The 16,105-nt window shown below is 38.7% G+C and overlaps 1 protein-coding gene across 1 annotated transcript in view; it reads left to right on the top strand.

The window, feature by feature from the left end:
* Positions 1-16,105, top strand: part of SPTBN5 (spectrin beta, non-erythrocytic 5) — an 84,953-nt gene that overhangs the window by 16,001 nt on the left and 52,847 nt on the right. The window contains exons 14-30 of the mRNA XM_072337868.1: positions 30-163; positions 1,322-1,573; positions 2,215-2,502; positions 3,095-3,341; positions 4,164-4,303; positions 5,534-5,633; positions 6,231-6,401; positions 6,494-6,658; positions 7,411-7,637; positions 8,440-8,626; positions 9,086-9,286; positions 10,219-10,335; positions 10,859-11,022; positions 12,162-12,294; positions 13,127-13,272; positions 14,248-14,362; positions 15,746-15,856. Coding sequence (XP_072193969.1) covers positions 30-163; positions 1,322-1,573; positions 2,215-2,502; positions 3,095-3,341; positions 4,164-4,303; positions 5,534-5,633; positions 6,231-6,401; positions 6,494-6,658; positions 7,411-7,637; positions 8,440-8,626; positions 9,086-9,286; positions 10,219-10,335; positions 10,859-11,022; positions 12,162-12,294; positions 13,127-13,272; positions 14,248-14,362; positions 15,746-15,856 — 2,898 coding nt within the window. The remainder of the gene's footprint in view (positions 1-29; positions 164-1,321; positions 1,574-2,214; positions 2,503-3,094; positions 3,342-4,163; positions 4,304-5,533; positions 5,634-6,230; positions 6,402-6,493; positions 6,659-7,410; positions 7,638-8,439; positions 8,627-9,085; positions 9,287-10,218; positions 10,336-10,858; positions 11,023-12,161; positions 12,295-13,126; positions 13,273-14,247; positions 14,363-15,745; positions 15,857-16,105) is intronic.

Genomic DNA, 16,105 nt, shown 5'->3' on the forward strand with positions numbered 1-16,105 from the left:
TCTGCATTCTTGTATCTTTTTTATTTTAGAATTTTTTAACAGAACTGGCTGCAGGAAAAGGCCAGCTGGGAGAAATTGAAACCTTAGCTACTAAATTTGGAAAGACCAAATACACTGGCAAGTACACTGAGATCCAGATTTGGCTGGAAGAAATCCATGGCAGGTAAAGGTGCTACTGGTAAAATAGAGAATATTTTCTGTGGTGGCCATTGGAGAGCTGACCTTTGAATGCCTGATCTAAACCACACTGAGAGAATTTAAGCCTGATAGATTACTAAATCTCAGAGTTTGGGTGAGGGGAGGATTCTAAATGTACTTGAAGTTCGCTCTTTGGGGTTGCAGAAGTCACCACCAGACACAGAATGATACAAAGTGGCAGGGGCTGCTCCCTGGGATCAGCAGGGGTCAGGGATTCATTCAGCAGGGACCGTGGCTGGGCTGAGGCAGGGCTGTGGTGCAGCAGGACTGCACTTTAGTCCAACCCCTGTAGCACAGTCTCTCATGAGAGAAGCTCCCACGGGCTGGGGTCAGACCTGGCAGCTCCCAAAGGCTGGGGTTTCCACAGGGCTGTTGGAGGGGGACAGGTTGTGGTTCAAACAGCCAGAGTTGACTGTCGAACTTGCTGCCCTGTATGGGATGGGGAACTGGGAGCTAAGGAGAGAGACCTTGACAGGCAAGGCTAGTCCCATAGGGAACTGAACAGGAAAGACCCAGGATGGTAACTAGCATCAGACATGAGTCCCAACAGTCCCTACTGTCATTAGCAGGAATGGCATAGCCCTGGACTGTGCTAGCTGCCCTGAGCTTGATATCTTGCTTCCAGGATTGTGCAGTGCCCTCACAGTGAGATATTGCTTAGGGGATGCCCTTCACTATTACTGAAAGGAACACAAAATCCTATTTGACTTCTCAAAGTAGCTCGTTACCAGTTGTATATGTCTTCCTGTAAACTCTACCAAGCTGGAACTGTGAAGCACTGCTGGATCCGTTTGATTAGTGTTGTTTATTTACATCATGTTCAGGATTTTTGATTCACTTCTTTGAGATACCACTGAGATGAGCTTTGAAGTTGAAATACTGGCTTTCTCCTCAATCCACTGAAATCCTGATTAAATCCATTACACAAAATTTTACTTAATAGATAAAGAATGTATATCATATGCTTCCCTCCTTGCTTTCTGAATCCAATCCAGAAAAAAAATCTCACCCTGGCTAGAACTCTAACAAAGGCTATAAACTGAATCTATTTTTCAGGTGAAGGCAAGTTCTGGGTTAGTGACTGAGGCTACAGGCAAGTAATTGTGTTCTTTTTCCCTCCAAGATGGGAACATATGGAATCTCTGAAGGAGGAGAAGGGCTCAGAGCTGATTGGAGTGGCTGATGTGAGGACGTTTCTTGAGGACTGTCAGAGCATTGGAGTGCTACTACAAGACAAGATGGGCCAGCTCAGAGATCTGGAACCAGGGAATTCACCTGCTGGGCTGGAGTCTGACAAGCGCAAACTGTCTGCAGTTGAGAGAGAGGTCCTAGTGATGGAGAGGAAAATTGAATACTTGAGGAGTGTTGCAAAATCGTAAGGAAACTGCTCTTTGTTTTCGTATTCTGTACTAATTCTCTAAGATGGCATTATAAAGAGAATACGCAGACAGTGAAATTTCCCTTGAAGTTTCTATTTAGTGGCTTGAAGAAACAACTTGCCCATTGGACTGAGGTACTCTCTCTTGAGAATGGCTGGTGAAGTGGCTGTTTCCAGGCTTTGCTGCTGTGGAAATAATCTGTAAATACAGCAAGACTGTGACTTTATCAGTTTACCTGTACTGATGGGAGTTACTCACACATTTCGAACTAGGTATAATATAACTGAAAGAAGATCATCAGGGGAAGCAAAGATGAAGGAAGAGTAGCTGGGAATTGTGCACTACAGTTTAAATTTGAAATTGTAAAGCTTTTTACTTCTTTTAGTCTTCTATACATTCATAGTGTACAGATACACTTGAACCACAAGAAGGTTATCACAGTTTTTAAAGTACATTTTCTGTGATACACCCTTTTCACAATGATGTTTTTTGCTAGTTTGGAGTATTTGGTGCCTTAGCTGACTTTCATTAACAGAAGTATAAACATCCAAATTTATCGCTTTTAAAGGGCATTGGTTCATGCTTCAAATTTTTGAAGCTATTCTTCCAGTTTTTTGTGTTTTACTTCTTACTGTAGCATTAAGGACACCAACCCTGCAGAGAGCAAGGCCATTGCAGAGGAGGTGGAAAACATGGAGAGGCTTCTGGTAAGCCTCAAGTTGGAGACCCAAAGGAAGCATGACCTTCTGCAGCAGGCCCAAAATCAACAGTCCTTCCTGCAAGACAGCCGCAGGCTCCTGCTGTGGGCAGAAGGCATCAGGGAGAAGCTGAGAAGTGAAGAAATGGGTGTGGACGTGGCTTCTGCAGAGCAACTGCTGAGGGAACATCAGGACCTTCTGAAAGAAATAAGGTCTCAGAAGGAAAGGTAGGCTGGGCTGAGCAGAATGGGGTGATATTTCAACAACACCATGGAGATGAAACATCTATTGTATATATAAATTATGTTATGTTGTTTATTTAAATGCTTGTGAAATTTAGAGTCAAAAGAAAACTGCTGAACATAAAATCTAGTCAGCTGTTGCATTCTTACACCAATGTTGAGGAGGAGATACCTGTTGGAGCAGAGTTTCACATGCACTCTTGACACTTGAATACTGCCACCTGTACTCTCACTTCTCTTAGTTCTTCCCTTCCTGTGCTTTATGCTTCCAGATGCCATCATTTTCAGTCCTATTCTTATGCAGCATTATAAAGTTCTAGATACTGTATTGGTCTTTCTTGATCATTTAATGGGAAAGTCTATTTATATGGGGACTTGTACAGAAATCTTACCTACTACCTCCAGCCTGTGTCCCTGAGAAAATCAACTACATGTACTGTATAGTGTACAACAATGGTTAGCAAGGAAAGAGCAAGAGGAAGGAAAGGCAGCTTAGAGTTTAGGTACTGCTGCGAGCTGTATAAGAGCATTAATATATTCACACAAACTAATGTCTCACTTTTCATTCTCTGAGAAGATTTGTGCAGCTGGAAGAGCTTGGGCGTAAAGTAATCCAAAAACAACCCAGTAACAGCAGGACCAGAGATGTTCACCTGTCTGTGGAGAGGCTTGCCCAGGAGAACAAAGAGCTGGAAAATATGTGGGAACAGCGACAGAAAAAGCTGAAGGATGGCTTGGAATTGCAGAAGTTCAACAGAGAGGGAGACCGTATCAATGCTGCCCTTTCTAGCCATGAGGCTTTTCTTCGGGGTAATGACCTTGGGGTATGTACAGCAGCTGCTCTATTTCTTTCTACTTCACATCCAGGGAGTCACACATCCTTCTTAATTATATCAGCTTCCTCATTCTTATGGTCATGGCATTTTCATACATTGAAACAAGACTGTCAGGCTCTTATTTCTGTCCTTATGTCCTTGATCATCATAATGAAAATTAGGCTTGTCTCAAAAGTATTTTAAAAAGCAACTGGAGTTGTCTCATGCTGTGTTTGCATGACAGATGATTTAAATACAACTGAGTAACAAACTGAATACCTAATGCAAGTTAAATAAATAAATAAAAAGAGGTTTTGAAACTTAAACATAATTATTATTTTTTCATTGAAATAGAAACCTGAGTTTAAATAAATTCAATTGTTAAATTGTCAAATGTTAAAGCAATAAAGGGGGAAAAAAACAATCATATACAATATTCATAAGATCAGTGAAGGACAAAGATACCTTTTATATTTTCAGTTGAAAGATTTTGTTAATCTGGGACCAACTAAATAGAAGAAACACATGTTCAATTATTGATATACTAGCCTAGATGCAGAATACAAATATTCTTAAGTGAAAATGGAACCGTAATGTAGGAACAAATATATGACAGGTTAAACAGATATGTCACAAGCCTAAGCATATCTATTGCTTGTTTATAGGCAATATATACACACAGGGTATTATATGTAATTTTATTGCTAAATGTATGGTGTGTATATCTCTGAAAGAGAAGGGGGAAAGTAAGGACCAATAAGTTTTTAACTGCTACATGAAAAACATACAGCCAATAAAAAAACTTGATCAAATTTACTTTCTTAAATGTAGGATCATGTAGATGCTGTTCGAAGCCTGCAGAAACAACATCAGGAATTTGAACAACTACTAATGGTGCTAAAGAGACGAATTGAAGCATTTAATGAAAATGGGACGGACCTAATAGAAAGTGGACACTTTGCATCACACACGTAAGTCCAGAATCCCTCCTCCTTTTTGTTCAAAGAGGGAGGTAGAAAAAAACAGTAATTTCACTGGAGGCATTTAGCATTAATAAACAATTGGATCAACATTAAAATCTTTTCTCTAAGGCAGGATTCAGTTGACCTCTAAGGACAAGGGACAATGGATTCAAAGTAGAAAAGAGAGTTGATTTAAATTACATAGAAGGAAGAAATTCTTTACAATGAGGATGGTGAAGCACAGGCACAGGTTGCCTAGGAAGTTGTCAATGGCCCACCCTCAGAGGTGTTCAAGGCCAGGCTGGATGGGACTTTGAGCAACCTGGTCTAATGGGACATGTCCCCGGGAGGGAGTTGGAACCAGATGATCTTCCAGCCCAAACCATGTTATGATTCCAGGCTCTGATCTGCTGAACTAGTATACAAAAAAGGGTATATTTCAAAAAGATACAAACATCCTTTGCTTTCAGGACAAGTGAGTCTAATAAGTTAGGTTAAAAGTGGCATTTTACACAACATTAGGATAATTGTTCTTTTATTATAAACTAATGGTATTTAAACCTCTTTAACAAAAATACATTAAATGTCTGCATAATTAAAATTTTCTCTCACTTGCAAGTATCATGTATTAGAACTAACATGTTTGCTGTTAAAAAGTTTTTTATAAGTTTGTAAGGAAATAAGAGCACATCAGGAACAGCTTCATGTTGTAGTGGAAGCTGAAATGTCATCTATAAATTCACTAGAGTCTAGTAAGAGGACCTCTGCATAGATATAGGGAAATATAGGGTCAGAGTAGACATCTTGGGTCAAACAGTCCATGCTTTGTCATTACAAATGACAACGTCTTGAAAATTTCCTCCACAAATTCATAAAACTACTCTTAGAACCAGGTATCTTAACAGCTCTACTACCATTACAAGGCTATTCCAGAGCCTCACTGAGCTTGTATCACAGATAAAACTACTATTTACAATGGAATATTTGGGTAAAATAAAGGCCTGGGTGTTTTAGTCTAACATACGTGACTGCAATTCACTAATGGAACACAGCTATAGAAAAGGAAAATCTAAGGTAGCTGGAAAGTTTGTCTTCAGATGAGCCACAAAATGTCATAAGACAGGGCTGTAATCCCTTCCATCAACAAATGTGTGAACTAGATCACAACTGTATGATAGTAACACATACAAAAAAATCGTATGACCATTACAACATTGAACTTACTATTTTTATTGGTAGTATTAAAGAGAGAATGGCTACACTTCGGCAAAGATGGCAGCGGCTGATAGAAAGCAATTCCAAGAGAAAACAGAGCTTGTTTGATTCTCTGCAGCTGCAGGTAAAATGACTGAACGTGCAGATTTCATCAAGCATGTGTGAAGTAAACTTAGTTTGTCTTAGTATGGGATACATCTCAAACATTTTTACTGCAGCTCACTTTCCACTTTCCCTTTGGCTATGAGACAGAAAATGTCACTTTCCAAGGTGATGTGTAGGGGTTAGATCTTACAAAACTATAAGCACAGCAAAATTAGAAGCCAAAAATTGAGAGATCAAATGAAAAAATATCAACAGAAAATTTTGTCTAATGGATAAGCTTATTCTGCTCATTACTAATTTTCTGAGCATTAATCATCTGGCAAAAATTAAACTTTCACACTAGATTAATTAGGGAGAATACCTTGTACATTCCAATGTTAATATTAACACTTCTCAAAATGTTTTAAAAGCTACAGTGCATTTAGCTTAATTTGTGATGAAATGAAACAACTAACTTAATTAAAAGTGTTGATTATAGAGAACAACTTTCATATTAAAATATTATACTTCTAACTCTTGGAAAAAAAATCTGGACTTCATCCTAGTGGCAAGGATGCACTAAAAATCCATGCAAAACCAGAATTTATATCTATTTAATCCTATCTGTTTCTGTAAGGAATTCAACCGTGATGCTGCTGAGCTTTTGATATGGATGGAAGAGAAGTACAAGATTGCATCTGATGAATCCTATCGTGATCCAACAAATGTTTTACGCAAACTGAAGTGGCATGAAGCTGCTGAGAAAGAAATGATGGCTAATGAGGAGCACTTTGCAACACTGATAAAGGTGAAGACGCTCTTGAAACTAAGTTTTCCACCTGGTCCCAAACTTCATGACATTGATCTAATACAAAAATGTGATGTGCTGTGTTTCTCCAGAAAGGAAATCAGCTGATTCAAGATGACCATTATGCTGCAGGTTCTATCCAAAAGAAGATGTCAGAGCTAGAGAAGAAGTGGAAGGAACTGTATAGGAAGATGATAGAGCGAGGTGACAAGCTAAGACAAGCTGGGCAGCAAGAACAGCTCATGGAACTGCTGCAGGTCAGGAGGTGGTGGGGTATAGAGGGGAGGGCTAGCACAGGAACCTGGTTACTCTGTTGGTAAAAAATGTTCCTTGAAAAAAAGAGCAGAATACTCTGCACATGAAAGCATGTTTTAAGGTGCTTGGGCACAAGATAGATTAGTTTCTACAATCTCAGGAAAGAAAACCCAGTGTAAGGCTGACCAAGCTCCCTCCAAAGCTATAAGGATGGTAACAGTGCCAGCACCAAGATGCAATGCTACTAAACTCAGGCTCAGCACTACATCTGGTTATCCCAGACTTGGAAACCAATCAGATCTCTCTGCAGGGCTCAAGATGGTGCAAACAAACATGCTAGCTTGGAGTCAGTATGGAGGTTTAAGGCACAGAATTATATTAAAGTAATTCAAGCAGATTTTGTGAGAGAAAAAATACGCTCTGAATCCGGATATTAGTGTTTAATTAATCTGCTGTTTTATTGAATTTAAATGCTAAACTTTGAAGCCATTGGAGATTCATTTGTACCTGAACATAGTTCAGAGAGAAGATTTTGTAGGCATGCACTTTAGTAGCTCAGAAAGAAAAGTATGACAAAATGGATAGTGAAGTAAAATATTCACAGGAGATGCCTCTTGAAGGCACCTGGCCATGGTGTTACCAAGAAATGACATAGGGGTTTAAATATTGTATCTGAGAAGCTGTCCTGGGAGGAGCTGAGTGAAAGAAAATGTTTCAAGGTCAGTAGGAGTGTGCAGTAACCTTTTCCCTATAGGATGCCAAAAAGAAGATAGAGAAAATTGAGAAGGTTCTTCAGGAAGCAGAGACAGGCCATGATTTGCGCTCCAGCCGTGATCTACTCAAGAAGCACAGGCAGCTGGAAAATGAGACACACGAGCTGGCAGAGAAAATGAACTCTATCGTGTCTCATGCAATGAAAATGGCCACCAATCACTTTGACTCCCAGAGAATTCTGGATGAAACACAAAAATACCTAAAAAGGTGAAGTACCACTCTCTTTTTATTTCCACTCCTTATGTCATATCACATGTTTTGTTCCACTTTGGACCCATATTCAGGAATGATTTATTCTGTTAGTTCTGCTACAACAGTGTTTTAGTCTATACCTGCACAACTGCTGGGTGATAGATTTCACCATCTGTTACTTGGAATTCGCTCCTTGCCTGCTGCACTCCTACTCCTGTCCTTTGGTTACCCATAGGTCATCCAATTGCTTGCTAAAATGTGCAGTGATCAATATTCAGTAGTGACTAACTTCCTTCCTAAAACATCACAGGACAAGCCTTTGGCTTCAAAAGTGAAAAACTGTTCTTTCTCCTCTGCTTGCATTTATTGCTTTTAGTCCAAATTAAAAGTTCTCTTTCTTCCAAGCAGCATTACTTAAATGGCTGGAAAATGAGGCATGGATAGCATGTTAATTGTTTTCTCCTTTTGATGTATGTTTACATTAGAAAGGTGAGAAAGTTGTTAACTGAGCACCGACACTATCTATTGCAGCAGGCAATGACCCATGCCAGGCTGTATTATGACCAAGGCTTGTCATGAGAATCATAGCTTCATAAAGCTCCATTGCCATTCCCCATGGCCTGGTCAAATCCCTTCCATACTTGCCAAAAGTAACCTTCTGCAGTTCTTGTATATACAGCCAGCACTAACCTTTGAATTTTAATTGCAGAGAAGTATCCAACATTCTGTAATCATCAGTGTTATTATAGACTAATTCCCTTGGCAGGGTTAGGATAGAGCTTTGTTTAATGTATACATTTTAATGGATGACCCCCAGGTTTGAGTCTTTGCAAGCACCTCTTGATGAGAGACGTAAGCTGCTGGAAGCTGCAGTGGATCTTTATGAGTTCTACCATTACCATGACATGGAGCTGAACTGGATTAATGAGCGATTGCCTATTGCCAATTCCACAAACTGTGGGAAGTCCTTGGATGTGGCTCAAAGTTTGTTGCAAAAACACAAGGTATCTCTTTTCATCAAGTTTATAATAGCTTGTCGGCGCACTGAACATTAACACAGCCTGCAAACAAGCACCTGCATAATTCTCCATTACCTCCAGGAGGGGTGTTACAAGTAAAATCTAGTGCTATACTCAATGAAATGTGATTCCAGCGCACTGAGACAAGAAAGCAGAGCAGTGTGATTTCCAGAGCAAACAAGGAATTCCTGTAGTAGCTGCAAATTTTTTCATGTTTTACAGTATTCTTATTCTGAGAAAGATTATAGCTCTTCCCATTAGAAGTGGATAAAAGCTAGTGTACTTCACACTAAATAGAGAAATTAAGTTTTTGCGTTGTGCAGTGGTCTGAGAAAAATGTTTCTCTTCTCATGTTCTCATACTATCCCTGTTCTACACTTACTGCACTTCTTTTTCTTCATATGCCCTTCTTTTCTTCCTCATTTTATTTTTTCTCATCCCCAGGAATTTCAGGCAGAAGTGAATGCCCACAAACAGCAAGTCCAGCGGGTCCTGGATAAAGGAAGGGCAATGGTTGTAAGCCAGCATCCCTCAGCTCACAAAATAAATGAGAAATGCCAGGAACTTGTGACTGCCTGGCAGGGTCTGGAGAAAGCCTGTGAGGAAAGGATGAAGCAGCTGCAGCACTCAGTTGGTTTCCAAGAGGTACAAATTGCTCCCATAGTAGCTTTTTCAGGCAAACAAGAGGATCAAAGATTTTAAGTGAACAACAAAACAGCTTACATCTCTCCCTTTAATTGTCTTCAGTTCACTTCAGCTCAGGCTCATGGGGTCAGACTCAACAAAATTATACTGAGAGACTGATCAAGGCATTCCACTTAAAGCAACTTAGGACTTTTGACCCTCTTACTTCAACAAGATAATGGAGCATAGTTTTAGCCTGCCTAGAAAAAATATGTATCTGGATTACCCAAATTTATTGAGTCTTTAGTGGGTCATTTGGAGTGCAGTCACTCAGATGACATAGGTAGGTTTTTAGGCATAACAATATTTGCACAGTGTTCTTAGGTCCACCTAAAGTATGTTCCCTGGAGAATTTAATCACGTGGATATTGTTTCCTCCACATGTTTAAACAGCTGCCCATACTGCCTGCTTTATGAAGTCTGATATTTATGGGTGGTTTGAATTCCTCAGAAATTTATCACCAGAACTTTAATGCGTGAATAAGACCTCAGTTATTTTGCACTGATGTCTTAAATCTGTGACCTCCTTCATATGGTTTGAAAAAGCAACATCATATATAAAATCTTCATAGTATGATTTATATGAGGATTCTATAAATTAAACACCATTCAGAAAGCATTTCTTTTCAGGGATTTGGTAAGGTTAATGAAGGCTCCCTTTGGTTCATTTCTTATCAGGAAGGACACACAGCTTCTTCTAAGATTCCTGCAACTTAATCTAGTCATATGGAATATTAGTCCTTAGGATTAAATAGTCTTTATTAGTTATTCAGTGTGATATTACAGTAGACCTGACAGTGTACCCTTTGCTTCAAATTTATTTGGTCAAAAGAATAACATGAGTATTATGGAAATTGACACAGACATTATTTTGCTTTTGCTTTGATTGATAGTTTCTAATGAATACTTCAGACCTGGAGGCCTGGATAGCAGAAAAACGTCCACTTGTGACGAGCAAGGACTATGGTAAGGATGAAGATGGAACACTGAAACTCCTCAAGAAACATAAGGTATTTCAGAATCATTTTAGTAATTCTTGAAAAGTTTAGTAAAGGATATTCAACGTTTGCATCTGTGATTAAGTTAAGGAATCGAGTTTCTATGTTGCTTCAGCAAGGAATGACTGAATATTTGAATTTACGGATCCATCAGCAATTTTTTTTTTTTAACAAAGCTAGGATCTTTGTTTGCATGTCATGCTCTGAGTCTGAGTAATGGGTGCAATATACCAGGCTGCAAGTACACTTTAGTGGCTAACACCATGCACACTGGAATGGGCTTGACTGGCTTTTTCAAATATTCTTAGCATGAAAACATGTTTGAGAGGAAAAAATTTGAAGCTTGTTTGATATTATATATGTAGTTTAAAAAAGAAAATAGCCTGAAATGGATCAAGACCTGGAAATATCACATGCTTCCAGAATTTTTTTCTCTTCTTTTAACATCTCCATTGATTGCAATATTGTCTGGCAGAAAAGTTGATATAGTGAATGTCTTGGATAATGACTCTCATTCCACTGTTTTCTTTGACAGGTCCTGGAGCATGAGATTGCTGTTTACCAAGATCTGATTAAAGAACTAAATGAAAGCTTCCAAAATCTTCCAGCCATGGGTTCCATCCAGTATGTTGAGGTTGATGCACCAAGGGAACAAGTTCACTCAAGACTCCGTGAGTTGCAGGAACTAGCAGCAACAAGGTATGAACTAGAAAATACGTACCTTAGCTGACTCTAGTCTAAATTGCCCCTATGTTTGATTCAAAGCCTAGATGACTAGGCTTTGACTCAAATAAGTCAGTCAAGGGCATCTCCAGTTACCTCACTAGGATTTTTATCTCATACATCATGTCCCCTGATTTTAATTGTATTTAGGAAATTGCTTGTTTCTGTATTTTTTTTCCACTCTTGCACCCATGGGCATTTTATTATTGCTACATGAGGCCTCTACAATTTGCTGAAGGAATTTAAAGCCACCAAATTTCCTCTTCACCCTTCATCATCGTCGTGTAAAACAATATGAGATGCCAGATCCTGATTTTCCTTCCTGTTATCTGGAATCTGATATTAGAAGGGGAAGGGAGGGGTAAGCCTTGTTTTAGAAAGTTTCCCTTACTGAAAATGACTAGAAAATGACTTTACTTGTTACAGAGAAGAAGGAAAGCAATTGAAATTTTTTGTATTAATGGCTAGTGCCATTGCTATTATAAGAATGTAATTGAATAAGACACGTACTTTAAATTTCAGATCCTTTCTCCTATTAAAAAAGTAGCAAGTTACAACAAGACAGTTTGCTTTTTACCCAGGGTTTTTAAATACTTCTAGCTTGTTGTTGGGAAGGAACAAATGCCCATTTGAACAGTTCAGGTTTTACCTCCTCAGAAAATTCACACAGGAAATGTATGAAGCTCTGCAAGTTGCTTAATCAACACATTAATCTGAAAATTAGAATACTGAATATTTCAACTATAATTTTTAATACTGTTTACAGTTTCTAAAGTTTTGTTTATCATGCAAGGCCTGTCATGTGTCACGCTTTGTTATAAGGCTTGTTATAAAATGCTCTATGAAACCGTAAATATGCAGCTAATTGCAGCAATTTTGATGGATAGGCAACATGAGCAGAATTATGTAGAATGGCTTTCATAGCACTTGCCTTCATGATGCACCGACTTAGAAAGATTTCCTTCTCATTTTCATTTTCATATGTATTACTGTCCTCTTCAAACAGACAAAATATATATATTATATATATATGGTGAAGTAAAGAGAAAGTTATTAATTGACCTTCTCTTGTACTCCCTTATTCTAATTGCATCTTCTTATCTCCCCCCCAACAGAGGGAAGAAGCTGGATGAGACTCTTCTCTTGCATGAGTTCCTACGAGAATATGAAGATCTGCAGGACTGGATGGCTCAGCAGAAACAAACAGCCAGTTCTGAAGACTATGGAAATGATTATGAGCATGTCCTGGTGAGTTTTTTGAATAACCAATCAAAAATCAACCAACAAAATTGTATGCTGTCAGACTGTAAAAAGATTCTAAGATGGTTCCTGAAAACATAGAAGATGAAGATGAAAAGCATAACAATGAAAGCATAAGTCACTGGGAAATAGGAGTAGAAAAGGATCAAGGTGGGCAGAAATGAATGACTGGTGATGTCAGGCAAGCAGCATTGCCGGACTTTTCATCCTGTTACCATGGGGCCTGAGCTGCATGAAGCAGTTGTGTGCTAAAATGCTTACACTTTCAGATACTCAAAGATAATCTCCTATCTATTTTTTATAGCCAGATATTTAAATGTGATTTACCTTCAGCATTTGTGAAGAAAAATCCTTATGTAGGGACATTACAGCCATATCTTTTCACATGGCATAGAAATTATTATAAAGTCATCACATTAGAAATCAATAGACATTAAAAATCTCTATTTTTAACATTTATTTCAAAATATGCCCTAAATCTTCAACACAGAATACATTATTCAGTTATAGTACTCAATAAAGATTTATATCCCTAAAGTAAAAACATATTGTTTTAATTGCAATTCATTGTACATTGAAAAAATACAATTGTTTCTGTCCTCAGTAATCATGCTTCTGCCTCATATCTGCATCACAGACCTCATGTTTTGCAAACAATCAGTAGCTCCTCACTGTCTCTGGGAGTAAAGTCCAGTCATTTATATCCTCCTCTTCAGTTTCTCCATCTGCATTTGTAGTCAGTTTGTTACTTCTCACTCTGACAGCCATGAAGGTATGACAACTATCAACAACTTTTTTTTCCTTGTTTTCCCTTCAAAAGCAACTTTGTGCCAAGTATGACACTTTCCGACACCAACTGGAAGCAACTGGGAAAAGAGTTATGACTTGCCAGCAGCTGGCAGAGAACTTGCTAAATTATGGTCATTCTGAGTCCCGTGAAATCCGACAGAAGCAGAAAGAGCTAAGGTAGGACACTTGTGTAGGCTCTATAATTCTTTGTCCTTTTAGTTCACTCTTGAGGAGGAAGTGAGAAGAACACAGAAAATGGTAAGGAATGCCCCCCAGTTCTCTAATTGCAAAATGTGTGGTGTGCTCACTGATAGAGAACTGTTACCATGCCTCATTTAAATATAGACTACTATAATATAGACATTATCTGTTTGCTGATCTGCTTTCTTGCAAATTGCATCAGAAGTTCTTTGCAAGCAAGGGGTAATTGAACTTTCTTTGTCCTTTGGAGCAGGGTCAGCTGACTATATGGCTGGAAGTTTAGTTGAATCATTATTGCTTCTAATGTTTTTAGTTTAAATCCCATGACTGCTCTGCAGCTATTAAGATGAGCCTCTTATGCCTAGCAGTGTTCCAAGCTGGCCTGAAAGAGAAGGGTCAATGACTAGTAGAGTCTGATTCAATCCCTCAAATCCTGCTATGACAGTCATAGTACTGGACAGAGTACAGGACAGAATCCTGGCAGTGAAAATCAGGGGAGAACTCTATTTAGTCATTAATTTAGTGTCCAGAGAAGTGTGACAGCTTTAGGGAGGCAAATTCATGTAGATGAAGAGTTACATTCACTTTTAATTAGAGCTTCATATATATGCTTCCTCCAGGACTCTTTTTTCCCCATATTTTTCCCCTTCTAGTTGTAAATTCTGAAGCATATAAAGCCTGAAGGACCTATTGTAGAGGAGTGCCCATGTATGGGCAACAACTGAAGTGTCTGGAGCAGATGGAAGACTATGGACAGAGTAGGGTGACAGATGTCCTACCCCTCAGAGAATCACTTCAGCAGAGTTTAATGGCAGAATGACTGAAAAAAAAGTAGGAGGAAGTCTTTTTCTTAGCCTTTCTTCAGACCTCTAAGCTCCTTTACTCCTAGTTTGTATGTCTCACATGTTTTGGATTTGTTATGTTGTTGTTTTTTATACTATTTCTCCCTAGAAACTCTTGGGAGGAGCTGTTAGAAATGACCAGATTACGTGGTGAGCGGCTGAAAGATGCTGAGGTGATTCACAAGTGTTACCAAGATCTGACAGATGCTCTGGCCCACATTGAGGTAAAAAATACTGGGAAGATTTTATATAAAGAAAACTTCCATTTCAGCTTAGTTTGTGGAGTATTCTTATGATTCTCAGCATGCTTCCTGCTGTCTTCTTAAATATCTCAGTAAGAAACTCACATGATTACTCAAACTGTGTAAATTTGTAGTGATAGGTACTGACAATACTTTCAAGCTCCCAGTATGAAAATGGGAGAGGGGCAAAATCTCAATGAAATTCTTCAGGTCTCTGTTTTATCTAAGAATCCTGAAGAATTTTTAGAAAGACACCACATAGTTGCTGTAATGAGAGGTGTGGTTTCCTCAGTGCAGATGTGTATTGGAGGCAATGTAACAGAGCTTCCACTGTTTGCAAGGCAACAGAGCTTTGCTGGGTTAAGTGTAGTAGATTTTTCCATTTCCTTGTACTGACAAAGGCTGCCCTATTCAACTATGTTATTCCTGTTTTCTTTCCCTGTTGTAAATGGAAAATCAAATGTCACATACTCTACTGTATACCAGTTCAGGTTTTCAGGATCTGGCACATATTTAACTTTAAGAATGAAGTGGTTAATTCTGTAGCTGTGACAAGTGACAGTTTAGAAACATTGCACAGACCAACTTTTGATTTATTCCTATGCAGAGTTTGGCCCAGGTAAACTGCTCAGATGTCTAAGGGGGAATACCTTTTTCTCAGAGGAACATAGTAATGGAAAGTCTCTCTTAGGTGACCAACTACAATGCAGTTGTATCATAGGCTACTACAACACAGCTCCTTTTGTAGCACCTTACTAAGATGTAATGTTGGTATCACAAATGAGCCCGTGAATCTATTACAGAAATGCACCTCTATGATTAGAAATATTTTTCTGACTTTTCACCTAGCTGGACATCGGACAAGTTTCTACCTATTTTATTCCAGTGACAGAATTGTTCAGTGTTTCTCATCTTTACAGTAATTCCTCCTTCCAAACTTAACTCATCTTTCCCAGACGTGCATAGATAAGATTCATGTAAAGATGATTCACAGATCATCTGCATTCCAAAGAACAGCCTGAAACTAGTGGTTGCTAATATTACTTTAATAATTCAACATATGTCACAGCAGTGGCTATTCAAGATTAATTCACATTGCCAGACCTGTAAGACATTCTCTTTATTGGCTGATCGAAGAAAGACTTAAACCTTCATCTCTCACAGTCTGATTTGGTAGCTTAATTACTGTGATGCTTACCAGGGAGTTACTAGGATAGGTGTGCTAGGACAGAATTTTCTGGCTTCCTTTTACTTGTCATGGTTGAGTAGTCCATACCTGTGCATACCTGACTGAAGTAGACTGCTGGTGTGTTTTGCTTATAAGTAGTGAGTAACAAAGCTTGCGCTGATTTTTCTCCTTGCTAGGAGAAGTCCAAAAGCATCCCAGATGATGTTGCAAAGGACATGAGAGGTGTGCAAACCCAGCTCCGGAACCATGTGGCCCTGGAACATGAGCTCCTTGGAAATGAGCAGCAGGTAATGAAAGTCATTTGTAGTCTTTAATGTATTATCACAATGTAAGTTTCCAAGACAATCATAATAATGTAGTATTATGAATATATTCTATGAAAGCATGGAATATTCTAAGGCTCTTCCTCCATGTCTGCTGCTTTTTTAATGTATTCAAGATCAGCAGGTGATTATAAAAGTAGGTCATTTACAATCTTGTAGATAAGGCACATATTATAATGAGTACTGACTATTGAAGTGATTCACAGGGATATT

This window comes from Excalfactoria chinensis, chromosome 5 (genome assembly GCF_039878825.1).
Source record: "Excalfactoria chinensis isolate bCotChi1 chromosome 5, bCotChi1.hap2, whole genome shotgun sequence".
NCBI lineage: Eukaryota > Metazoa > Chordata > Aves > Galliformes > Phasianidae > Excalfactoria > Excalfactoria chinensis.